Genomic DNA, 25,942 nt, shown 5'->3' on the forward strand with positions numbered 1-25,942 from the left:
TTTGATGCCATTCTGAAAATTTAAAGCCCTCCAGGCCATTGACAATGTTTGTGCTTTGCATTTGAGAATCCAATCAGCAACAATAACAATTCAATTTAAAATTTCGCCCCTAACCCACATAAACGTGTGAGTACAAAAATATATGAATATAACCTTTGGCTTTGAAGTAAAATATTTATATGCGTATCTCCGTATTTTTGGATGCGCGTCAAAAATCTGATAGTAGGGCTTTATTTTGAGGGCTTATTGTTGGTTAGGCTGCAGCTGTTAATTTACTGGGTGTCCCATCGTAAACGTAAATAAGGCATGTGTGCGCTTGACGTGCATAAATAGTTTGCTAATATTTGCCCCAATCCCATCTCCCATTGCAGCTAGCAGCTGCAACAATAGACAAAAGCTGCAGAATTTGCAGCTGCAGCACAATGCAGGCTGCTGGCTGCCGGCTGCTGGGAATTTATAACTTTGCCGAACAGATTGCACAAAACACCATCATCGATGATGATGGACGGCCCGGACGTCAAATGGCAAGTGAAATTTGTGGCAATAAATAAAAAGGACAGACAGGAAAGGATGTTCGGCGTAGAACAATCAAAAATGGAACGAAAATGCATTAACAAGTGCCTGTAGTTTTCTGATCTATAATATTACTACAAGGCTATCTATTGGAGCACCAAAAGCCAGGAGCACTACTGTACGGTCTCTGGCTTCGCTTTTGATGACGTGAAGGGCTTATTTATGGCACTTGCGAGCCTTCTGTGCGCGTGTGTATCTGTGTGTGCATTCGTTAGGCTGCAAGTGATTGCCCCTGCAGATAGCTAATGCCATAATATAGCGAAGCTGCAAACACTCAACAAAGCGCCATGGCCACAACCGCTGACCATCCACTCCTTGTTTGTTTGCCAGCATTGTTTGTCTAATAAGCTTAGTGCAAAGGAGGTGAGTTAACAACTGAGTGAGAGAGAGGAAATGGTGCCCAAGAAAGAGATAGAGTGCTTTTTAAAGTCTTTCAGGAATACTTACGCCTCAATAGTTTAAATTTAAAGTCAAACCTTTTTTTTATTTTTTCATTTGCAGCCCAAGAATATTAAATGAAAAATATTAAAAAACAAGGATGCTGGGCACCCAAGTTAATAACTTTAATTACTTAAAGGAAATAAATGATGTTGAAGGGGAACCTCTCCCCCGAAAAATAAAATAAATAAAATGTATAGAAGCATCTTATACATTAATTTCCCCTTCAATTTATTACCTATGCTGCCAATGCAGTGCCAGGGGAGAAGCTTATTGCTAAAATAGTACAGTGCAGCTTGGCTAAGTTCAATTGTTAAACTCACCTCGTTCGTCCATCGTGGGCCCTGTGTAGGTGCGGTGGGTTATGTCGCTGCCGGCAACTAAATCGCCGAGTGGTGCTGTTTTGTGCATTTTGGTGCCAGTGCTGGATGAATTGCAGAGTTGTACAGAGAATTAAGTGCAAATTACGAAATGTATGTGCGATTATTGATACGGATTAGATTTGGACTAAAATAAGGTGCATGTGTGTGATTAGTCATGTTGCAAAAGCTGATTTAGGCCATTTACAAAATTTCAGTTTGTTTTTCGGGGAACAGGAAGGGTGGGGTAATGACTTAAGTTGGCCATTAATCGACTAGAGGCAACAATGATGGCCAATTACCACCATGCGGATGCACGAAATCCTTTCGGCCCATGACGTTGCCGGCTTAGCCACTGACTGACTTTTAACTTCCGTCCCAGCCCGGGAGGCATTATAAATTAATTGTGTCCCTGAGCTCAGCTTAGAGTGCACTAGACTCGACTCGACTCGAACTGGACTCGGACTCGGACTCATTTGAATATTTATTAAGATGAAATGCATTAAAATCAGATTACATAAATGCTCGACAAGAGCCCGGGGAGCTAACCAACAGCAAAGAGCTCACAAATCGTTCGACCGGCCAAGGCAGGACGTTTGTCGATTTGTGCTCTGCTTGTTTATTTGCCCAGCAGCTGCTGTTGCTGTTGGACTTATTCATTAGTTGGCTTTTTAACCGGAAATTGTGGCATACCCAAGTGAGTCAATTATTTTAAAAGCTTTTTGCATAAAGTTTTCAGCTGCCGGTAGCTGGCAGCAGCAGCAGCAGCTCCTCGGTGGTTAAAAGTGGAATTAATGAAAGGCTGTATTTGTTAGGGGTCTCGGTTTGCATTCCTTTTAAAGCAATCACACATATGTGCACTGGGGAATATTGGGGATCAACTCTATTATTAGTTATTTATTTAATAGAAAGCTTTTTATCGTTTCGGATTTCTACATTATTCTTCAAGGAAAGCAAACTTTTGGAATAATAAATTACTTTAATGGCCCTGCACGATTAATTGATATTTTTCCTAGTTTTTTTTTTAGTGTGTATTAGGTAAGCCTTTTCAAAAAGTTTCCAGTCGAAGATGCCAACTCAAGTCGGGTGTTCAAAAAAAAGGGAGTTTTAGGAAAATGAAGGCAAAATTATAAAGTTTCCAACTTGTATCCCTCCGCATACTTAGGTGGGCTGGGAATCGTGGGCGCTGGCACTCCGACACCTCCTTCTCCTCCATGTCCCGATCCCGTGGAGATGGTGGTCTGATCGCCGTGCGTGTAGTAGGTGTGGGTGTGCGGATGGCCGTGGGAATGCGGCCCGGCATCCACCACCACCACCACATCGTGCTCCAGATTCTCGTGGCGCACTGGCGGTGGCTTTTTGTTGGCCACCTCCACGACCACATCGTCATCGTCGTCCAGAGTGTGCGGACTGTGGGAAGCCAGGACCAGAGGATTGTTGATGCCCCAGGACGGAGGATGGAGGTAGTGCGGATAGTTTGAATAAATTTCAGCTCGTATGCGGTCGTCATAATCGTCGTCTTCCTCCTCGTCGTCGTCGTCCTCCCCGTTAGCTTCGTCACCCTCCTCCTCGTCGCCGGCTGCCTCTTGGTCCTCCGCCCCGCTGGGGGAGTGCAACTCCATGTTGGGCTCATCATGGTACTCTATATTGTTGGACATGAGCTCCGTGCCATTGATGCCGCCGTAATGCTTCAGCTTTGCTTTTGGCTTCGGTTTCGGCTTGGGTCTCGTTTTCGGTTGCGGCCTCGGCTTTGGTCTTTGTTGCTTTAATTTTGGCAGACCGTTGGGGAAAAATATTAGTCTATCTGCAATGTGGGCGAAAAAATGGCGGGGCAGGGGCGTGTTCGTGCAGAAAAAACAAGAGAAATAAAGCAGAGAAAACATTTAGTGCCGAAAAGGTGCAAATTGTTGCTGCTATTCGCTATTAAAATAAGTGTGTGCAACAGGGTCGAGGTGGGTGGGTGTGCGCTGGTATTTAATTAGTGCAATTAGTGTACGCTTTTATACTCTATATAGTATGTACTGTATATATAATGTAATAAAATCGGGAGGGGATCATTCCGCTCTCGGGTGCTGTTAGTTAATCCATTAGTGCAGGTGGTGGCTGAGTGAAGTGGAAAATGAAATTATGCTTTAAAGAGTTTCTCTGGTGGTGGTCTGGCGTGGTCGTGGGCGTGGGAAAATCAAAGCTCTGGCCCTACTCCTTCCGAAAAACCAAAAAATGTTTCGAAAATAATGCCTCAGACTGTGTATTCTGTTCGGTGTGTGTGTGTGTTGGGTGATACAGTTAGTAGCTTTGGCTAAAATTAGTCTTAGATCTAGGGTTAGAGAGAGATAGTTCTAGAAGTGTTTTTTTTTTTTGGTGCAATCAATCTAAAGCATAGACTCAGTTCGCTGGGTGGCGGTTTACTTTAGCAAGTGACTGTATGTAGTAATGGACTGGCTTACTGCTACGACAAACTTTGATATGGTGACAGATAGAGCGAGAGAGAGAGAGAGGTATAGAGAGATAGAGAGAGATAGATTGCAGTGACTTCGAACACGGCAGCTTTGGTTTACATTGATATACATTCGTATACGTGATATTTACTGATACTGAGCATAATATTCATATGGTATGGTATATATTGGATATATAGGCATAATTGGTTACTGTTTACTGATCGCAGAACATGGGTATCGTTTTGGTTTGGGTTTTCTCTAGTTGGTTTTATTTTTTGATGCAGAAGCGTGCGATAGTTTAGTTTCTGGTTTTGTTTAGGTTACTTAAACGGTTAGGCTAGTTTCGGTTTTTGAGCGTTTCACAAAAGTACACGAACCAAAGGCAAACCATATTGGAACTCAAAATCTTAGAATAAACACAAAAATCAGTTAAGAACAAAGGAAATAAGTTTTCGGTTTAGACAGGTAAAGTGATTAACGTTTACCGTAGAAACAGAAGAGCGTTTGATACCAGAAAGTTGACAGAGAAGGAGATTAGACACTTAAGAACACAGGACAATCAAAATGAAAATAACTCTTTTATATAAATATAATTAATATATATTTTTCCATGATTCTCAAAGCGTCAATTTTGCTTTGTGTTTATTTTTGACTCAGTTGTTTGTGTTGTTGCTTGTTGTTGTTTTTATTGTTGTTATAATAGCAGTAGTTGCTGTTGTTGTTTCTGTTGCAGTTACAAGGGTCACGGTCGCCAGTCGAAACTTACCCACACACGGATTGTGATTAACAATATTAAAGATACGATCACAGCGCTTTTTCATATGGTTGTTCGGGCAGATGCATCCGAACATGGGCGATAGACGGAGGTTGGTCCAGGAATCGTGGCAGGCGTCCCTGAAACGAGAGCGATGATAGTTGCTTTTAAGCACTTTTCTACTTCCGCCTTCAGCAGCCAACTCAATCGGGTCTAAACCACACCGATGTGGGTGGTTTTCAAGCCAACCGAGTGCCCGCCATCCCAGCTAATTGAATTCATTTCAAGTCCCTAACCACCCGAACCGCCAGCGACTTCCGTTCTGAGGGCGGGAGTATGCAAACTTTAAAATTGCCAATTACATCAAAAATGCATATGTGCACTGTCCAAAATGTTTCATTCTTTTGGAGAAACTCTCTAGAAGGTTTTTTTGTCTACTTAACACTTTCTTTTGTAAAGTGTCAACATGTCGTATACGTTATTTTTATGCTGTAGGCCTTTTATCTTTTTTCTCGAAAATTAACTTTTAAGAAATGTTACTTTTAATATAATTATAGGAATATGTCTCTAACATTGGATGATATTTCCTTCAATTCAATTCAATAAAAGCGAATTAAATTATACAGAAACCTGTTTTAGCCGTCTATAACAAATCTTTATCTAACATGCATATATGGAACATTGGCATGAAGACTCGAAAATTTTATTATTCCATTATATTAATATTTTTTGTGATAGGTAATGAATTCATTTTTTGTTTGAGTGAACCCGCATGGCGTTGCAATTAATATTTTATCGCATAGGTGGATCTCTCCACCCGGAACTGAAGCCAGGCCTGGGCCCAGACCCGCAACCAGAATGCCTGGCATGCGTGTGGGAGGGGGGGTGGCAGAACTTTAAGCCCAAGTTTCAAACTCTGAACTCTGAAGTCAACTGAACTCAACTCCCAGGTCCCAACTCGCAACTGGCGCCGCAAAAAGTCATTTCGAGTTATTAAAACATTCAGAACGTTTGTATCCAAGTGTATCGGGGCCAGACGGCGAAGGTTCCTGGATGGGTCCTGGGGTGGGTTTGAAAGGATGTGAAGGAAATCGCGTCAGTAAGGATATGTGATGGCTAAAGGAAGCAGCAAGATGCCGGCAAGCAGGAAGTTTCATTTCGCCTTCTGTTCGCTCAACTTGACTCCTGTTTACTCTGCTGTCTGCCGTTCTTGCCGAGCGTTGTGTTTTTTGTGCCAATAAAATCGAATATCGAAATTGAATGTTGCGGGGTAGCGTTTTCCTCAAAATGTACGTAGTTCAGGTGGAGTCAGGACTGTTTTTTTCTTGCCAACTGCCAATGCAATTTTCCTTTGCCGTTAACCATTAAATGGCATGGCGGGCTGGAGCAAAAGGCAAATCAATTTTCTTATTAACTCAAACACGCTTTAATTGAATTTTCATTATTGGAATTGGTTATCGGTCGATGGACTCCGTCCCACTTTCCCCATTTTCATAATATGCTTGACACTTTAATCGCAAAACGGCAGTGGCTGCCTGAAAATTGTGCTATCAGTGATGATTACCATTATGGTAATAGGTTGAACATTTTTCCCACACAAAATTAAAAGGATCTGGGTCAGAAATAAGTTTAATTATAATGTGATTTATTAAACATACCTGTTTTCCATTTTGCACTTATTGTCACGGACTTTACAATGCGTTTTGAAGTCCTCGAAGAGCTTCAGGCATTTTCGTTCCTGCTGACAGACGGATAGTGCATGGTTGCACGTGGGTAGTGCGTCTATGGGATATGGATCCTTTTCGGCTGTGGCATCGTAAATATTATTAATTGATTCGCTGTGGATATGCTTTCCAAGCTACTCACCCTTCTTCAGCACAAATCCGCAGGGATGATCGAACAGAAAGTCCCGAAAATGATTGCAATCGGGGTCCATGCCGGGCTCTTTGCACAAACATGTCGGCCGGAAGAATTGGAAGGCCTGCAGGGTGCGAAGAGCTGCCTGGCACTTGGTCACTGTCACGGTGCTGCAGGACACTGGAAGAGGAAGAATTGAGTACAAAATGCTGTGGCAAGTGAGTGACAGTTTGATCCATTCTGGGGGATTGGAGTCCGGTTATGCTTAATGATCTATAAATGGCAGCAATGCTTAAACTTTGACACATACTGTCGTTTTGGTTCATTTTGGGAACTGCACATCGATTACGGACTACATAAGTAATAACACTTGGAAAAAAGAATAGTATACCAATTGTAGTTTGTTTAAAATCATAATAGCTCTCTTGACAACAAAGCGAAGAAGCTGCAAGCATAGTTTTTGGAAATAGAATAAGAATTTTGGAATAAGCCAACATCAGTTCGACAAGTAATATTTCTCAGTGCAGGTGGGGACCATGACAGTTGTTATAAATGGCAGCCAGACAACTACAAACCAGACACATGTCATAATAAGAGCCGAGAGAGAACCTACAACAACTACAATATGAATAATTGAGTCTCCAAACAAAACGGTCGATTTAAGCGGCCAATGAAGCGAGGAGATGGCAAGAAGGGCAGGCCGGGGGGATACGGATAATATTTTATAACATAATAAATTATGTTACACATATACACACGTATACTCATGCACGAGGAGTGAGCGGTGAGTGTGTGATAGCTTATTGGAGCATATGACAACTACTACGACAAACAAAAGGCAAACATCTGTTGGCCATCTATTGTCCTTTTGGCCATAAAACATAAGCCTTACTAATAAACCCGGCTACGCCAACACTTCACAAATACAAGCAAGCCGTGACTGGCACTGGCTCTGGCACGCACACATGCACACGCAGGAGGGACTCTCGTCATAAGCCGTAAAATCGCCAAAAAGCAAAACAAGCAAACTGCCAGGACAATGGGCTGCCCAGCATAATAGGAAGTGAGTGGCCAATAGCCACCGCCATGCCATGTGGTTCACGTCACTCAAACGCCCTCCATCCCAGACTCAGTCCCTTTCTCCTGCATCCCTCCAGCTCCCTCTCCTGCTATCGCTCCTGCTCCTGCCCTTTTGAAACCCTTGTGATTGCCCCTCGACCTCCAATAACTCTCCTCTCATCCAATACAGACCGGACATGATTATTTGCTAGTTGAACATAAAGTTGCTTCCGCCAGGGATCCTCACTGGTTACTAGGCACTGGGCGTTGGGCAAACACCACATAGGAACATCGACAGAGCAACAAGTGACATTTTTCACAGGCATCCATCATTTTTATGCCCTTTGGCCTCGAAACCTTTTTGCTTTTTTGGTCTGCTCTTTTTTTTTCTGGTGAGTTGAGTTTTTGGGATTTTGGATTTTCGGTCTTTCCGTTTTTTTTCCGGGAAGACCGTTCCGGGTGTCAATTAAAACTCGTTGGTTGCCAGTGTTTCCAGTATCTTTTGCAGTTCTTATTCCAGAGGAAAAAATGGGATATTTTTCCATAAGGAAATTTAAAAAATAAGTGCCTTGGCCATTTTGTTTTCATTTTTATCGGCCTAATAAAATCCCACTAAATGTATTATATTACAAAAACCCTATTGGCAGTTTTTTTAATAAAACAATATAATTATTACAGTTTAATAGGGTAAAATGGAGAGGGAAATTTTTTAATTGTCAATTCTTAAACTCGTTTGTTTAATTTGCCAAATATAAAATTACAAATTTTATTAAATTCTTGTGCCTATTTGTGACTATATGAAAGGATAAAATCCACCTAAATAAATTGTAAGTTAGAATAAAATCTCTGTTTCCTGTTCCAGCTCGTTTTTCTTTCTGTGTGATGAGTGCATTTGATGGCTGGGAAGGATAACTAGCTCCGGGGTCCTGATTCCCAGCTCCAGGCCTTCTCCTGCCTTGGGCTAGTGGCACCGTGGCACTGTGGCACCTGGCTTGGTTTCGTCATTGCATGCTGGGCAGTCATAAAAAATAAAGCCAAGGCGAGTGGTTTTTATGCTTCGCCGCCATCAACTGACGCCATTTGCTGTTTGTTGTTGCTCTTGGCTGTGTATACATATATATTGTTTTTTTTCCACTACCATTGCCGTTGCCGTAGCCGTCGCCATTGCCCTTGCCTTTTACTGTTATTGTTAAGTCCTCAATTCGTTTTTATTCGAAACGCGTTTCCGGTTGTTGAGTTGGTCGCTGAATTGGTTCAATGATTTCTTTGTTTGTTTGTTTGTTGCCGCCGCTCAACTTTTTGCCTCGACATGTTGTGTGTGCTTGTGATTTTTCCCTCTTTGGTTTATTTGATTTTAGTTTGGTATTTGTTTTCGCCCCCCGTCTTGACCATTGTTTTATGATTTTTTTCGGTCTTTTATTAGCGTCTGCAGGCGAAATTTATGAGTCATTTGTTGTGTTAAGCCATTTAAAGACATATTAATTATTATCGAGCGTATTAATTGCAACTGATTGTGCGCCGAAGGAATGCCCGCTTGGCCGTGCGGCGCCTTATGCGGCCTTTTGTGTTTGCAGTATTTCGGCCTGGCAGACTTCCGGATCGCCGGAGATGGCTTCCCGGGACACATGTCCTTTGTGTCCGTATTAAACTGTCGCATATTGCATAGGGTGTGTGTGTGCGAGTGTGTTGGTTAGCGAGTCATTGTTGATTTTATTGAACCCTCGACAAGTGCCCCGCGGCTCAAAGTGAGTGCTCTGCTGTGCAGTGAGTTTTAAAACGGAAGTGGAATGCCGAAAAGTATGGCATGCAAAGGCACGACCGATGCTGCTGCACTGGCGCCGGCTTCCGGCAAAGGAAAAGTGAGCAAAAATATATTTATCGCCCAGCTGGGGCATCGAAGCTGCTTTTAAAGGCTTTCCCCGGTCGTGCCTGTGCATATGAGCAGCGAAAAAAAATAAGTGTGGGTGAGCCAGCGAGGAGCGAGGAAAACCTGCATGAAATGCAATTATCATAAATATTCAGGCACTGTTCCCCCGGACAGGGAGCCTCTTTAAGGCTCACATTCATATTTGGAGGACATTTAAAGGACAAAGCGACAGCTACCGCCATTAACCTGCACGGCTACACGGCGGCAACACGGCTAACAAAAAGTAATTTCACTTTTAAATGAAAAAGTTCAAAGTGCGTTTGTTTATGCCACACAAACACACAGCCACACATGAGACGTTGGCCATAAAAACAAATGCCAAATGATTTTTGTTGGTGGCTTTGCCGTATGTTTGTGCACAAGTGCTCTGGAAAAAATTAGACACTGGCCAGCAATTGTAATCGTAACTTTTTATTGTGATGCGCTGGCATTTGCAATCGAAATGGAATTGAAGAAGGGCTCAGGATTGGACTGAGACGACGACAAATTCCATCAAATCACAAGAGTTTTTTGCAATCAAAAACAAAATTAAAGATAATTATTTCAATTAATTTATAATTTGTTTAATGGACCAACAGGCAGAGTCCTTCCACGCATAATATTGCAAGAACTAATCAATAATTCCAAACACACGAGCTTTGCTGAGGAAGTCCGTCCGCTGAACATAAGAACCGGACATGGTGCGACTGCCCGTATAGGCATGGCGCCCGTGCAGGACTCTCCAGTTGTCGAAAAGGACAATGCTGCCTGGATTCAGCTTTAGAGTCCATTGATTCTCCTCGTCTCTTAACAGCTTCAAAAGTTTTCTGAGGCTTGCGTAGAAATCTGACATTTCGGTTTGGGGAATGGTGTCGAAAACAGCTCGATCGTAGACATTGACCCGAAGTTGCACGAGCTCCTCAGTCAAGGGGTCCACTTGGATAATGGGAGCCGTGTGGCGATGATGTTCCCCCTTTTCGATATACTCCCCCGGGACCTGAACCCGGCACAACGTTTGGTAGGCTTCGGGGGATCGGCGTTTCAATTCATGAACCACCCGCAGGCCGTCGACGAAAAAGTTTTCTCCGCCAGAGCCCCCAGAGTGTTCGATGCAGTGAAGAGCCTGGAGACCGGCAGCATCGCAGAAGTAGGTGTTGTCCGTGTGCGAACCAAGATACAACTTGGTGTAGGCAGTGTCCGCATGATCTGGCTTGTCGCTGAAGGTCCACATTTTGCCGAAAAAGGTTTTCATCAAAGGAAAGACTCGCCGCAAAGCTAACTCAGTCATGTAAGGCGTGGGTGGCACATCATCAATGAAGATAATGCCATAGCGAACCAAAGATTCCACCAGAGTCTTCACGACATCATCACTGGAGACCAGCTGGGGCAGCGAGAACCTCAAGTGTCGCTCGTTTTGTAAAATAATGCTGCGGTTCCAGGGTGTGAGAGTGCTGGACTTTGAACGGCGACTTATCAAGCTCTCCAACTGGGACTCGAAAATGAAATCCAAGGCATAGCTGGATCGGTGGCCATCGCTCCCTTTAAACGCCATAAAACTCATACTTAAACATTGCCTCAACAAACATGTCTTCACTTACACAGCACAATAAAGTTATTCCCTTCGTACTTTGACTCTAGCAACTTGACATCCGACGGCAAGTCCAGGAGATCAATTCGACGCTGATTTGTATCCAAGTTAAGGCATTCCCCACACCTACAGTGATCACGGAGCCAGAACTGATTTAGTTCCAGACTTTTGCCGGTTTCGGGATGCTTCAAAATCAGCATTTTAAAGTGCAACCTTATAGATTGGGGGATGAAAGCAAACTGATCTCTCAAAAAGTGATTAGGCCTCCGGCTTCGACCTGTTGGGAATCTTATCAGCGCTTCTGAGATTCTTCGCTGGCTTACTCTCAGCTGGGTTTCTGATAAGGCTTTGCTGACAGATTTAATTTGATAAAATGAAATCAAAATGTCAACAAACAGAACAAGTTTAAATCCGTTGATTTCTTAGGAAATAAAAACTCTAATGGAATATTTAGTTTCTAAACATTGTTTATACATTATCAACTTTAACAAATTCTGTTTGTGGTTTATATTAGTTTAATTAGAACCCATTGATAAGATGATTACTTTTATTTTGTCGCTCGAATTTTGGATGGAATTGGAATGTTTCACGCATTTTGAATTTCACATTTTTGGAGCTCAATTTTTTTTAATTATATATCATTTTTTGCATAAACATTTACAAAATTGAAGAAAAGAATATAGGATATGAATATTTCATTTATATCACTTGAAAACAAAGAAAATACTAAAAGCACAATAATTTTTACCTTTTTTTAGGGCTAAGAATATTTATGGAATTCTTTCTAGATTCCGATTTTGGTGAACGCTTAAATCGAATAAAAATTGCTCCGCCCTATTATACACGTTATTTATTTGAACTGATGAACTTAAATATTTTTAACGACGTTAAATCAAAGAACCCCTTGACTTTAACTTCAAAGCTTAAAATACTGGATCGTAGCAGGCTGCTCTTTTAATTTCAGAGAAATATCTCTGCCTTGTATTGCTTTCTCCACGGAGTAACACCGAAAATTCATCGAAAATGAAACCCTTCAAGACCTCTTGGGCGGACGAAGTGGAGGCGGACTATGTGGACGGTCTGCCGCCTTGTAGTGAGTACATCGAGGGGGACTACAAGTACGTAACGGAGTACAAGTTCAACGACGACGGCAAGAAGGTGAAAGTGGTGCGCACCTTTAAGATTGAAAAACAGGTGGTCTCCAAAGCGGTGGCTCGGCGACGTGGCTGGGTGAAGTTCGGGGACTCACGGCTGGACAAGCCGGGACCAAATTCCCAGACCACCATGGCCTCGGAGGAGATCTTCATGCTCTTCATGGGCTCCAAGGAGTTCGAGCAGACACACGAAACCCAAATGGACGCCGGCAAAAATATTGCCAAGTGTCGAATCTGTAATGGCGAGCACTGGAGTGTCAATTGCCCTTACAAGGGCACTTCGATGGACAGTAAGACCCTGATGGAGAGTAAGGCCAATGCAGCGGCGGCGGCTGCTTTGAATGACCCGAGCAAACCGGGTAAGTATGTGCCGCCGTTTATGAAGGACGGCGCTGGAGGAGCCGGAGGCAAAGGCCGCGAACGGGACGATTCGTCGGCGGTTCGTATCTCCAATTTATCGGAATCAATGACCGAGACGGATCTCGAGGAGCTGGTAAAGAAAATCGGTCCGCACACTAAGATGTACTTGGCCCGGGAGAAGAACACGGGACTGTGCAAGGGATTCGCCTACGTGCACTTCAAATTCCGTCAGGACGCAGCTGCAGCCATCGAAATCCTCAACGGACATGGCTACGACCACTTGATCCTCTGTGTCGAGTGGTCGAAACCGCAGCCATGAAACGCGCATCCTTTTGGACTTACTTCTCAACTTTAATTCGAGAACGGAAATGAGCCTCGGTTGGACCGAAAGAAATTAAAATAAAGTATGGTGCAGTGAAAGAAAATAAATGGCCAGATGCCCTATGATATTCTTGTATTTTTTGTGCAGGTTTAGAGTTTTAAGAGTCTTAAGAGGTTTCCGCTTTATTGCAATATTTAAAAAAATAATAATTCCTTCATGGTGTTTACTGATTATATGATTTTAGTTATCTTACTTGCGTATTATATTACAACAGATATTCTCTATCTGTATATAAACTACTGAGAAAAATCGAGGTCGCCTCGGGCAGCCAAAGCCGTTAATGCTTCGTTTTAAATGCGATTTTTTCGCCATGTTCTCCCACAACCGCACAAAGGTGAAAGCCACTTAAATGGAAGCCAACGTGCTGGCTCACAGGATATTGTGGCGGGGGAGTTCCCTGAGTTCCTGGCGGAGCTCGGTGCTCAAGGCGCTCGCGGCAAAAACTGAGAAATGCCACAAGACTCTGGCTGGCCGAACTGAATGAACATTAATAATTAAATATAAGAGGGGACTTATGCGCACGATACTCGAAGCACAGGACACAAACTACGAGACCATGACGATGACTATGGAATAGATGGAATAGTGTTTCGCGGAAAAGTCCCGGCTTAGATACACATTTTGAATGAGGGGCGGATCAAAGTGTGGCACAAAAGAAATTTATTCCCATTGTTGTTGCTGGTGTGGCTGGTCGGCAGGTGGTCGGCAGGTGGTCGGCAGGTGGGTGGGGTCAAAGAAGAGGCAAAGGTAAAGGCAAAGCCAAAGCCGGAGCTAAAGCAGAGTCTAAAACAAATTACTGAATAATTTATAAATTAACTTTTTCTGCGGCCCACTCGTCGTCCATTGTTTAAGTATGGCGGTACGAATTGAAAAGTAAATGGAGTTCCGGAGGGAAGTACGGAGTGAGGTCAGGGGTCAGAGGCATGGAGGTCACCGGGAGCCATGCGTTCACCTGCGGGTCATGTGCGGCGACCAGACCTAAAGAGAGAAGGAACTTCAGACTTAACTTTTGTCAAGAATGAGTTATCCCCGGTACCATATGAAAGTTTATTTATTAAAAGATTTCGGTTATAGAGAAAGCTTTTTCTTGCATCAAGTCTTCATTTAACAAGTATTTAATATTTAAGAAAAATTAAGTATACGGACAGTATGCCCACTCTGAGTACCTTGCGGTTCCTTTTCTTTCACCTATAACAGGCCATCGTCTTGGCGGGCATCGCTCTGCAGCTCTCCTGGGCATTTGAATATTCAAATGGCTTTAGCTTGGGTTTCGTGGCCGATCTCCCCTCTCTTTCGCCAATGATTTCCCTACACTTTCCTTCCGCGGCTGTTGCGCTTAAAGTGTATACTGTTATTTACTGTTTTATTGCACGCGCGCCTGCTCACGGAACACAGAAAAATTGTTGAAATAATTACACAGTTGTCGAAACAGTAAACACACACACACACCTCGGTGCAGTCCCTGGACAAGGCTGGGCAAATAAAAACAAAAGGAAAATAAAATAAATTCACAGGACTCGCCCAGGCAGCGGAAATTAATTCTCAAATGACCAAAACTTGCGCATAATCAGGACTGGACGGCAACGCCATTGGCGCTCAAGAGCTCTGCAAACACTTGACACACAAAGCGCCATAGATTTTGTGCAAATAGTCCGTCAGAGTGAGGAAAACTATTCATACCCTAGTATTATTTATTTATATTGTATGTTGATGTTGTTTACCTGGTATAGGTCCGCAGACGCGAGGTATAATTTCCAATATAGCCGAACATGAGGGATCCTCGAAACAGAGTTGTCGGGCCAAAATGCAATTTAATATGGCCACGACACCTTTAATGGTGGAACCTGAAATTATATGAAAATGGGGGAATTAATATACTATTTGAAATTGATTGAAAAATATTCATAGCACTGCTTTACAGCAAGCCTGGTTTTGAATGTTTATTTTAATACACGATGGAAATCGATCCAGAGCTTTTGAAGGCCTTTGAAAACCTTCAGGTCTCTATGCGACCTATCAGCCCTGAGGAGATAGCCGCCTTCGATGAAAGCACCCCTTTAAAGGAGCGCAATGAGAAGCAGGATCACCCCTCGTACTCAAAAATACCAAGATTCTTCGATCCTCCACCAAAACCAGAGGATAAGATCCGTCAAATGCTGCGTAGAGAAGCTCATTCGATGTTCTTGCAACGACAGGCGGCTCTGCTCCCGGACACCGATGAGTTGGACGAAATGTGGAAAATACTGCAGGATCACGTTGATGAGACCACAGAGGCCAAGGACCAGTTGATGGAGTTCGATAGCTTCATTAAGGTATCGGAAAAACTTGGCGAGAAGTTTGAGATGTTCATTAGACCACGTCTGTTCCTAACCTTAATGGTTAACTCTCCCGTGCCAGGAAAAGCAGAAGTCCTAGCAATTTTCAAATATGTAACAGGAAGAGTCGCACTGGAACATGGACGCATTGGCATCAGTTTCTACGATGAAATGGGTCAGGGCTTTCTGCAGGAGGCTGACTTGGAGAACTACGTAAGGGATATAATACCCACCCTGGCACAAGTATCCAATTTCTTGGACCCCTTGTTTGAAACTTTCTATGTCTGCACAGTGGTGAAGAAATTCTTTTTCTTCCTGGATCCTTTGCACACAGGGCGTATACGTATCGAGGACGCGATTGCCACGGGAATGTTGTCGGAAATATTGGAACTAAGAAAGGGAGAAGAGGACCAAGAGATTCACGAGAAACAGGATCGTAACTGGTTTTCTTTGGAATCCGTTATTGAAGTTTATGACACCTTTTTAGGTCTGGACAAGGATCATAATGGCTTATTGAGCAAGGAAGAACTGGCGATGTTTGGTTCTGGGACTCTGACATCCGTTTTTATTGATCGCGTCTTTAAAGTCTCTCGCACCTATGATAATGAAATAGATTATAAGGGGTTTTTGGAATTTTTCTTCGCCCTGGAAAACAGAGATGTAAGTTAATCTATGGTTATTAAGTTCGTTAATTCAAAAATGTCCTCAAGAAACCTCCAGCACTGCACTACTTGTTTCACCTCTTAGATGTCGATCATCAAGGCTTTTTGACTGCCCATAACTTGAGTTATTTCTTTGATGATATTACTCAGCATATCAAATCAACGGATGCGGAGCAAGTCAACTTCCAAGACCTCAAGGATGAGATATTTGACATGGTCAAGCCCAAGGATCCAAATAAAATTACTGTCAAGGATCTAATAAATAGGTGAGTGCTGGAGTTGTTCTATGAAAATGTTCACTTATGTCTTCTATTTCAGTGACCAAGGCGATATAGTGGTCTCTATACTAATTGAGTATCAAAGGTTCTGTGCCTACGAGAACCGTGACGAAAATCGTCAAAAAATTTAATAACGAGAATTTCAAATACTAAGCCGAAACGATTTAATTAAATACCTGGACCTGCATTGACTTTGGAATTGTTGAATTTATGTTTTTTTCGCCATCGCATAGTTAAATCAAATGTGTAAAGTTCCTTAAATATTTTCACTCGTTTTATTTGTCTTGTGGCTCCTATAATTGCAAATGACTCATCGATATTTACACAAGTATTTAATTATGTTAATTCCTCAATGGTTTCAGGTTCTACAATCGTATTACTTTTTTGTACCTTTTTGAAAATCTGACACGAAATAATAAGCGCAAAAAGCACGCAGACAAGCATTACAATAATGTTTATATGGAGCTTTTAGTTTTTATCATAATTTTATGTTTCACTACCACTGTCAGTGAGCGGGCGGTTTATAAAACATTCATTTCAATTTCATTTCATTACGTAAAATAAACCAAGTCATCCGGGGGCCTGCTGTCTATCTAAGCAGTCAGCTTTATGGCCCTGCCTACTGGTCACGGTCCTGACCGGGAGCTGCCAGTTCGCCCTTCTCCTTCTTCTGCCTCCCGGATCCGGATGCCCAGTAAAAGTTGTTGCCTGCCCCTGGTACTACCGCTATTTTCAGTCCGCCAGCCCAGCTGCCCCCCACGCTCATTAACGAAATGACCGTTTGCATATTGCAACTGGGAGTGGGCGGTGGAAAATCCAGAGTGGGCGGTGGAGAGGGCGGCTTGCAGTCGGTAGCCGTAGCCGGAATAACAAAAGAAGTGCCTTCAAAAATTCACGAATTGCATGCGGACGCAGCTGAAGTTACTCCGAGGCGACTGCAGGAAGTGCAGGAAGTGGCCTACTGCCAGTAGACCAAAAACGAAAAGCGAAAAGTAACTGGGAACAGTAAAAGTTTCGTGGCACTGCCATTCGAATTGTTTGCGGAAATACAAATAAACAAAAGTCAAGAGGAAATTCCGAAAGGAGGACGAGGGGCAGGCCGCCGAAAAGGGAGTCTCTTCTGGACTGGACTTTAAAGTGTTTTATGGTTATTGGGTGCTTAGAATTGCATTGAGATATGCAGCGCGCGTCTGGCCCGATGACAGGCCAAGAAATTATCAGGCAATGGAATTTCGGATTGGATTTTCGAACCGACTTGGCCGCAAATTGCCGCCAGACCAGACTCGCCACCCCTCAGTCCCCGGCGACCCATTTGGAATCACTTAAAACACACAAATCAAGCAAAAGTTGAAAACACAATAACAATTGTTTTGGGACACACCATAAATTTGCATGCCAAGAAGAGTAATGCTCTCAGTCCACATAGAAAAAAACGCGAAATAGGCACATAAATATGCGACCGACCGGTCGGCGGCGCCTTTCTCGTCCTGTCGCCTCCTTTCCGTATCCTGGAACTCCACAAGCCGACGACAACCAGAACAATTCGTTTGTGTCACAATCAGATTCGGCACAGGCACAAAAATGTTCGCTTTTCGCGTTTCGCGCTCGCCATGTTTCATGAATTATTTCCCCGAACCCCAAAAAGTTTGCGACCAAAAAACTTTGACTGAAGAAAGGAGGCCAAAATAAAAAATTTACAAAAAAAGGAGGCTAAAAAGGGAGCGAAGGCGGCAAGACATTGACTGGGAACTGGACAATGTTGCAGTTCAACTTCCAATGCTGCACAGTGTTAAGCTTAGGACATTTTTGATGACTTTTTGGTTTAAAGAATATATTTTGGTTAGTTTTCTCAAATTTTTATAGGAATTATTTTAGGAAAAGACAAAACTATAATTTTAAATTAATTGTATAAGGTAAGAGTATTTTTTCCTGTGCCTTGTTTTGCGTTGATTCGTGCGGCGAACATTTCGATTACCATTTTCCCTGGTGGAAAAGAGAAAACGTGGGGGTGCCCGGCCGATGGTTGGAGATTCCTCCAGTGTTTCGCATTTTCTGCAACTTCGTTGGTGGCCTGCCCTTTGCTCTCCGGGCTCAGGTCCTGCTGTTCCTGCTTCTGCTGCTGCTTAAATTTCAATTGTGTGCCAGGGGCCCTGGCCCGACGCTGGGGCACTCTGGTGCAGGCTTTAATAAATTATGGCCCACGTTGGGGGTGGTAGCTGGTAGTTGCCACTGCCACTGCCGCCGTTGCCGCCGTGGCTGCTGCTACTGCTGCTGCATGCCACTTGGAAAAGTTAATACAACAAATGCCCTCGCTACAATAGCAACAAGAACAAGAACAACAATTGCAATAACAATAACCGCATTACGAGGCCGCGAATCGTTGCTGGAAAAGCCAAGTCTGCGGCAGTGGCAACATCAACAACATGGCCGAGAAATGGCAGCTTTACAACTTCCGGTCGGCAAGGACTCAGCTACACACAGGACGAGCGCGTCCTTCTGGCTACTGTGAAATGTTCGCTGTGGTCGTTGGATGTTTTTATTTTACTCATTCTGTATTTTGTATTTCTCGTGTACTTTTTTTTTTTAGGGCAGCCTGCCCGACTGCCTGACTGCCTGGCTCCTGCTCTGTTGCTCGGTGGCCATCCTTATGTCATTCGGGATTATTTTGTGGGTTAAAAACTAATTTTCGGTCATGAAGTGGATTTTGCAGTGTGCATGTTGCCGACATTTGGCGGCCCATAAATATGCAGCAGTGGCAACTAACAAACGAGCAATACACAATTTGCATGGGGCATGGTGCATGGGGCACGGGGCATGGGCCATGGAGCAACTCCCTAACGAGCGAGGGAGTTTATAAAACATTGATTTCCCGACTCCCTTAGCTTAAAGTCCTGGGACGGGATTATCCGTAATAATACCCATTCACTTCCTAGGAAAAGCCGGCGTAAGCTGTTAAATTTTTCACACACACCAAATGTCAACAGTTGAAAGTGCGTGACCAAATTATTTCATTTCATTTTATTTAATTTATGGTCCAGCACCCGATCCGCACTCCGCAGCGGAGGCAGGCCCTTGCTGGCATTTAAATTTAACTACTGACAGACAATGCGAACGACCACCAGCCACTCCTCCACAAGCAACAGAACCAGCACCAGCACCAGCAACATCCATAACAGCAACACCAACTGCGGCAGCAACACCAACAGCAACATAAAATGTCGCCTGCGGCCATTTTCATGGGCAACCAACCGAATTGGGTGTTGAAGTTGTGTTTGGGCCTTAACCGAAACAACAAGCCAAACAAAAAAAATCTTTCGCCCGAGGGAGGAGGAGGATGGCAACGGTACAGGCTGGGTCAAGATAATTGTTATTTTTTAGAGGTATTTCAAAATTTCAAAGATGAATTCATAAAAAAAGAATATTTTGAATAGAACACAATATTGAATTATAAGATAATTAATTAACTATTAAACTTAATAACATAATATTGTGCCCGTTTGTGTAAATTGCGGAAAAATAAGAGGAGTCGAGCAATCGGTACCAAAATAACGAGAATGCTGCTGGGGATTATGGTCAATTATGTGTAAATACAATTATTGTTATTGTTGTCGGCGTTCATGAGGCGCGTTGTTGTCATTATTGTTCGGTGCGGCCCCCGACGTCTGTTGCACTTGTCGTTGTTATTGCCGTTGTCATTGATGTTTTTCCATAATTGTAGTTACCGTTGCCAGCCGTGTGAAGCGCGCCGTAAAATTTGTTGTTTTCACAGCACGCCTGGCCGATGATCGATTCATTAAAAGTGGGACATTTTAAAACAACCCCGTGACCTTCCTCCGAACAGGACTCTCCGCCCACTCGTGCCACTTTTTAGTTGCTGTGCACGTTTCCCGTGATTTAAGTACAATCCCAGTTGGTCCCAGCACAGCAAATAAAAGTACAAGCTGAGGCAAAACACAAAATAAATCAGGGAACAATAATAGAAGTGTAAGTACAAGTAAGAAAGCATTTGCCGAGACAATGCAGTAAATTCCTTGGCATCCCAAGGTGGTCCTTTCGATTCTGGCTTAGTCACGTCACCGGTGCAGCTTTTGCCAAGAGCTGGGATTCAAAAGGGTTCAATGGGGGTTTATTTTCCCCCAAGATTCCAACAGTTCGGTTTAAAGGCCTAAAGTTCATTGCCAGTATTCTGGCCAATCCAGTTCACGACAATAATTTAAATTGACTCCTAAAATTATTCACAACCAGAATGAAATCTATTAGCAAACATTATAAGCCAGTTACTGGGACACTCGATAACACAAATAGCTCTCTTCTAAATTTATTCCGCAGGCTAAATTTTATTCAGCCAGTGGCTGGCATTATCGGAGAAACCAAAACAAAATAAACACATCAATAAACAGAGTTGACAAAGATTTGATTGCATTATTATAAAACAATTTGCATTCGATAAAAGTCAAAAGCAGTGGCAGCCAAAGTCATAAAAGTCGCGCAATGAAAATTGGACCACCAATGAGATGGAAAGGCGGAGACGGGGGCTGTGGAGCTGGATCCTTTGGAAAAGCTGCTGAATCAGAAGGAAAAGTGGGGGACACAGTCACTTTTGTTGCTTTTCAAATGAGGAGGAAAAAGAAAAAAATATGCAAAATGCGCATAAATCTAAAGCTCGGGGCGGGGCGGAAATCACGGCGGAGGCAGCCTTTGGATGAGTTCCCATCTGCTTTAGTCATCCACTGAGAGAAGAGTGTATTTTTTTTATGGTTTAAATAATAAATTATTGGAAATGGGAATTTTGGGAGAGTAAACTATCTCAAAGGTTGTGCATTTTTTAAAATTTTTATACCGGAATTTCTGGTTTAGGAAAAATTAAAAATCAGCAAATTTTTCATTTCTTTATTGGACAATGTGGTATGTACAAATATGGTTTAATAATACTAACTAATTTCCAAAAAGTTGACATAGATTTTCGAATAATTAAATAGTTCATGCCACAATTCTAGGAATTTATTATATAATTATTTTCAATGGAAAATTATTTTATTTAGTGTGTACCCCCAACTCTGTGGGAAATCGAATCTTGTCCTGGCAGCGGGTCGACGTTCGCGCATGCAGAATAAATGATTTTCTATTTGTTAAGTCAAAGTGAAATTGTGTGAGGGCTGGGCGTCTGTGCGTGAGCCTTGTGTGTGTTGACATTTCTTTGAGCCGCTATCACTCACTGGCTTAGAGCCGGCAAAGCTAAAAAAACACACACTCAAAAAATGCGAAGAGGAGGGTTCATACGAGCGTGGGTACGTGTGTGTGGGGCAGAGACAACATTTTCAGCATTTACATTTCATTTTTTGCCGTTCGTCAAATGTTTCGGCCTGGCCGCCTTGCCGTCTCATTTACAAGTTATCTCCCCGCCCTGGCCTTTGTGTGCCCCCTGTTGACTCTCGCCTCGGTATTGGGGAAAGAGGTCAAAGGGCGGCACCTACATACGTCAAGTGTTGCGACCGGGTCGAAAGCGGATGGGTGTTTGAGAGTTTTTCGCTTATTTTTTAGCCTCCTTAGGAGGTGAGCTGCAGCATTTTCTCTGTGTCTTTGGGCCAGCATCTCTGGGCCAGGTTTAAACAAAAAGCGGAGAGCGGACATATATAAATTTTTATTCTTATCTTCCTGCTATTTTTTTTACCCATTTTTTCCTTTTACTCTTCCGCTCTCACTTTTGTCCTGGTTTGTGCTTTTTTCGATGCTGATGCTGATGCTGCTACTGCTACTGCTGCTGCTGCTGCTGCATTATCCTTTTCCCTTTTTACGTGTGTTCCATTGTTTTAAATTATTTATGCCTGCGTAAAATATTCAAAGCTTTGCCAAATGCAAAAGGACGAGGGGGAGAAAGTGGCTGAAGAAAGCAAGATACAGAGAGAGAGAGAGAAAGCGGCAGCACGTCAGGACTGACGGGAAATTCGAACGCACAATAACAAAAAACAACATCAGCAGCAGGACTATAGTCAGTCAGAGCGGGCCAAGTTATTATTCATAACACAGCAGCATCAAAGTGTAAAGGAGTCTGCGACAATTCCCACTGCCATTTGCCACGCCCCCAGCCCCATTCCCAGCGCCAGCACTGCTGCAGACCTTCAAGTTTACATAAATTATTTATGACCTTCAGCGTTGGCACAAAGCAACCAAAATAAAAAAGAAATCGAAATGAAAGGCAAATGGAAAGGATACCGATGTTATTTTGACAATAATACCAGGAGCCTCCTAATTTCGTGCTTTGTTTGCCATTTCGATTTCGCCAGCCGACCAAAAAGGAAAAGGAATAAAGGATTCTTTGAGGCGGTGATTTCACCGTGTTTACTTTCGCTCAAGTTTCAAAATAATATTTTAATTAATTTAAGTGCTTCGCTTGGTTTATTTTCTTCTCCTGGCAATTAGGAGTTACGTCAGCGAATTTATTGAATTCTCGCGGCCCTTATCAGGCTGTCAGAGCGGCGAACTGACCTTGTCGCGGCCTTAGAGGGCTTAAAAGTTGGCCGAAACAAGCAGCCAACTTTGTTCCTCCTAACGCCACATAATACAGAATTTAAAACGCGGGCCAACCTAATTTGAAGGGTAATTGGTCTCCTTAAAACTTCAATTTAATTTGGTATTACGGGCATAAGGTCTATTGTTCGACTCCTTTTTTTAATGGTGTATAAAAAGGTCATTGGAGCAACAAACTGAAAACCAGAAACTCTAAATTGAAAATCTAACACCGGTGGCAAAGCCATTGAGTTCAAGAGTATTAACTTAACGGTTTGACATCCAACACCTTGCAACGCGGCAGCCTGCAACTGTGGCAGTGCCAGAGAACTCAAGTGTGGGCCAGCCCTTTGGCTGGGCTTAAGTGGCACTCGGTTTTGGGTTATCAACCCGACCGAAGCCTGCACAAAAAGTGTGGCTGCTGGCATTTTCAGCAAGAAATGCACGCGTATTCCCAACCCAATCAGAGCCTGCAACTCGCCTGCACTTCCTCGGCTGAGGTGAGGCAACTTTAAGACTAGAGTTGGCAGATGCTGTGGCTAAAGGATTTCCGCACCAAAAATATTGTCGCGCATTTGTTCGCAGCTTACGGAAACATTTTTCTTAACACGCTCAGCAATTTTTTGCACGCTCCTTAGAGTCGACTTTTGTTTCATTTTCTTGGTTTTTGTTTAAGACTTTTTGTTGTATTTTTTGTTACATTTCTTGCCCCATCCGCCCAACCGCCCATCCGCGGCTTCACTTTTTCTTGCTCAACTTCAATTTGGAGCGCAGAGTGCACAATTTAAAGCATTTACGAGCGCAATTTGTCTGCCGCCTGCTCAGACCGCAGTCAACTCCACTTCCAGTCGGATTCCAAACTTTGGTTTCGTTCTTCCTTTATTTGCCAAGCCGAACTCCAAACAGGTTGAATCCCAGGACTCCGGGCTATGGGCAACCCGCAGCTTGGCGTAAATCTGGCAGCTGGAGCGACTTTGGCTGCTTTTTGCAGCTCATTGAATTTCGTACGCTTTTGTGCCTGGCCATGCCAATGCCATAAAAATGGATGCACTTTGCCCCTCGAGCCCGGCTCAAAAAAAATATACTTGCCAAATGATTGAAAGGATATCTTAAAACTTAATTATTTTTCGCTTTGACTTGCGTCTGTGCCTGAGTCCTTGTTCTGGATTTTGAAGTAGAACCTGAGGTATTTAAAGTGGAATTTTTTTCCACTTTGACTGCCAAACTGTGCAACAAACTAAACTCCGCCTGCGGGTCTTATCTTCCGGAGAATGTGAAGTAGAACTGTATGTGCATATGCACTTTGTTGCCCCCTTGGCTCTCTTGGCAGCCTGGCTCGGCGGCATATTCCATATATCGGGAAGTCTTGTGTCGGCGTTTATTGTCAATACAAAAGTTTTATGCATTTGTGCAAAGTTTTTTCCCATCCATTTTTTGTCGAAGTTGTGCGTTAAATTGTGTAAACGGATTTCTCCAGCAGATCCTTGAGGATGCGGGCGGCGCAGAGCCGAGATCGTTTGGAGAATGGCTTTGCTGAGACTTTTAAGTTACCGACACTTGTGAACAAGTTAACAAAACGTTTTCGCTGTTGGCAAACTTTTATTGTGTGTAAGGCAGGCGGGAAGGCAGACAGACATTCTGTCTGTCCTGCCACGCCTACGTGGAGTGTATGTTTTATTCATGAGACAGCCCTGGAACACACACACGCAATAAGTCCTGGCTTTGTCCCGACCTCGGTCTATCTGTTTCCGCCGTTGTTGTACGTCGACGATAATCGCAGGTCAATTTCATAAACAAATAAGGCGCAGTTATCTGGATTTCATCAAGAGTGCGATTCGAGCCCATTGCAGCCGGCCATAATGAAGCCATTCTAACGGACATGCGGACACGCGGACCAACGGACAGGCGTACATTACACATTCATGGAACAGTACACGGCTTATCTTAATTATAGATCGATACACTCAAAGGCACGGAGAGGGTTATACAAATGGGCAGTGCAGACACAGTCAAGGGCAAAGTAATAGCACTGAATGCGCATTATTTAATCGTCCAAGATAAGTTGAATAAATCTTACGCATTATTTCTCACGTAAGATAAATATAGGCTCAAACGATAGGCAAGTTTATAAAATATTCTAAATGCATGTAGCGAACTCAAGCTCTAGACACTTCTGTAAGGTGTCTTTGTCTGCATTGTCTGCGTGTCGAGACTAATTCAGGCCTCACTTGACACCATAATTTATAACGATTCCCACTTCTGACCACTGGCAATCAGTTGGCCAACCCATTCATTCATTGACTTGGCACAACGCTGTCAAGCAAAAGGTGCGAAAAGTTCCAGCACAATTAATTGTAATTTTCTGGGCGGATTCTCTGTCCGGTTAATTGGTGCAAACACGCCGCAGGACCAAGTGGCGTGTAAGTGAATGGCAAATTAAATTTCTGCCAACGAGTTGGGAGACTGCTGCTGGGACACACTGCATTTATCCATTTTATTGACGCTCTAATTAAAGTGTTGGGTTCATCAATATGCCCAAGGTGAAGCTGAAACTGGCATGGCAATCCTCCTCTGAGTGTCCCTGTTCTTAGCCAGCAAGGACAACGACCGTAGCTTTGGCACTTTTGTGGCAGAGTTTGCTGTTATGGCAAAAAGGAGAGCTGAAGGACAACACACACGACACCGATACAATGTGAGGTCTGTGCTAAGCTCGGAGGACACTCGAAAATATATGTGAACCTTTCAAAATCAAATAGTCCTATAATAAAGAATTAGTGAGAGAGTATATGCAGGTTTTAAAATATGAATGGCCTAAAATATATTCCCTTTAAGGCAAGTTGCATAATCCCAAATGAAGAGTCATTTCTGATAACTATTTTTTGCCTTAGTGCAACTTGAACCAACTGCATATGTGGAGAGTGGTAGAAACACCGGTATTTTGAGGCAGTAGCTCTGGTAGCAACGGTTTTATCGTCAACGACAACGCAGTGGCAAAGGCAAAGCCGCAATAACAGCGACGGAGTAAGTGACTGAAATTGCCTAGAAACAAAGAATGCTCCAGCCGCTCCCCTTTGGACCCTTTTTTGTGGCAACATTGCGGTGCAACGCAAAAGGGCAAAAGGCCAGAGCATCAGAAAAAAGAAAGCAAAAAATGCAAACAAAAAAGGAGTGTACTGACAAAAGGGAAAGGGAATGTGGAACCCAATGTGCAACACAATGGAAGCAACAAAGTTGATGACATGCCGTGACGAGCGCGTTACTCATACGCAGTGTATGCCCTGATGAGTTTCTAGCCAGGTTAGTCCTCTG

General features: G+C 43.2%; 4 protein-coding genes across 7 annotated transcripts in view; 2 read left to right on the forward strand and 2 right to left on the reverse strand.

Moving 5' to 3' along the window:
• Positions 1 to 25,942, reverse strand: part of LOC6505856 — a 75,209-nt gene that overhangs the window by 17,908 nt on the left and 31,359 nt on the right. Inside the window, exons 3-8 of one of the 2 annotated variants that reach the window (XM_014905331.3) lie at positions 14,593 to 14,715; positions 6,432 to 6,602; positions 6,224 to 6,371; positions 4,578 to 4,705; positions 2,532 to 3,174; positions 1,335 to 1,435 (exon numbers count right to left, since the gene is read on the reverse strand). In XM_014905331.3, the coding sequence (XP_014760817.1) occupies positions 1,335 to 1,435; positions 2,532 to 3,174; positions 4,578 to 4,705; positions 6,224 to 6,371; positions 6,432 to 6,602; positions 14,593 to 14,715 (1,314 nt within the window). Of the gene's footprint in view, positions 1 to 1,334; positions 3,175 to 4,577; positions 4,706 to 6,223; positions 6,372 to 6,431; positions 6,603 to 14,592; positions 14,716 to 25,942 lie in introns of both variants that reach the window. The other variant, XR_006506883.1, reaches the window with a different exon arrangement.
• On the reverse strand, positions 9,804 to 11,220 carry LOC26513687 (trimethyllysine dioxygenase, mitochondrial). The gene is made up of 2 exons (XM_014905402.3): positions 10,986 to 11,220; positions 9,804 to 10,926 (listed from the first exon to the last, which is right to left on the reverse strand). Exons 1-2 carry the CDS (start codon positions 11,173 to 11,175, stop codon positions 10,019 to 10,021), a joined length of 1,098 nt encoding a protein of 365 aa, XP_014760888.1. The 5' UTR covers positions 11,176 to 11,220; the 3' UTR covers positions 9,804 to 10,018.
• Positions 11,883 to 12,938, forward strand: LOC6505674 (eukaryotic translation initiation factor 3 subunit G-2). Its single transcript, XM_001964450.3, has one exon. The coding sequence runs from the start codon at positions 11,999 to 12,001 to the stop codon at positions 12,806 to 12,808; it is 810 nt and encodes a 269-aa protein (XP_001964486.1). The 5' UTR covers positions 11,883 to 11,998; the 3' UTR covers positions 12,809 to 12,938.
• Positions 14,768 to 16,449, forward strand: LOC6505675 (serine/threonine-protein phosphatase 2A regulatory subunit B'' subunit gamma). Of its 3 annotated transcripts, XM_001964449.4 has the most exons (3): positions 14,771 to 15,846; positions 15,897 to 16,114; positions 16,167 to 16,449. In XM_001964449.4, the coding sequence occupies exons 1-3, from the start codon at positions 14,827 to 14,829 to the stop codon at positions 16,255 to 16,257; spliced, it is 1,329 nt and encodes a 442-aa protein (XP_001964485.2). In that variant the 5' UTR covers positions 14,771 to 14,826; the 3' UTR covers positions 16,258 to 16,449. The 3 variants fall into 3 exon arrangements, with proteins under 3 accessions (XP_014760757.1, XP_014760756.1, XP_001964485.2); XM_014905271.3 differs by lacking the exon at positions 16,167 to 16,449 and having other exon boundaries at positions 14,768 to 15,846; positions 15,934 to 16,091; XM_014905270.3 differs by lacking the exon at positions 16,167 to 16,449 and having other exon boundaries at positions 14,768 to 15,846; positions 15,907 to 16,073.

This window comes from Drosophila ananassae, chromosome 2L, assembly GCF_017639315.1.
Source record: "Drosophila ananassae strain 14024-0371.13 chromosome 2L, ASM1763931v2, whole genome shotgun sequence".
Lineage (NCBI taxonomy): Eukaryota > Metazoa > Arthropoda > Insecta > Diptera > Drosophilidae > Drosophila > Drosophila ananassae.

Coding starts and splice junctions, on each gene's coding strand:
- LOC26513687 (XM_014905402.3), bottom strand. CDS start 11,175: ATGCTGATTTTGAAGCATCCCGAAACCGGCAAAAGTCTGGAACTAAAT. Junction 10,927..10,985: donor GAATAACTTTATTGTGCTGT/GTAAGTGAAGAC, acceptor TGGCGTTTAAAG/GGAGCGATGGCCACCGATCC.
- LOC6505674 (XM_001964450.3), top strand. CDS start 11,999: ATGAAACCCTTCAAGACCTCTTGGGCGGACGAAGTGGAGGCGGACTAT.
- LOC6505675 (XM_001964449.4), top strand. CDS start 14,827: ATGGAAATCGATCCAGAGCTTTTGAAGGCCTTTGAAAACCTTCAGGTC. Junction 15,847..15,896: donor TCGCCCTGGAAAACAGAGAT/GTAAGTTAATCT, acceptor AATGTCCTCAAG/AAACCTCCAGCACTGCACTA. Junction 16,115..16,166: donor GTCAAGGATCTAATAAATAG/GTGAGTGCTGGA, acceptor CTTCTATTTCAG/TGACCAAGGCGATATAGTGG.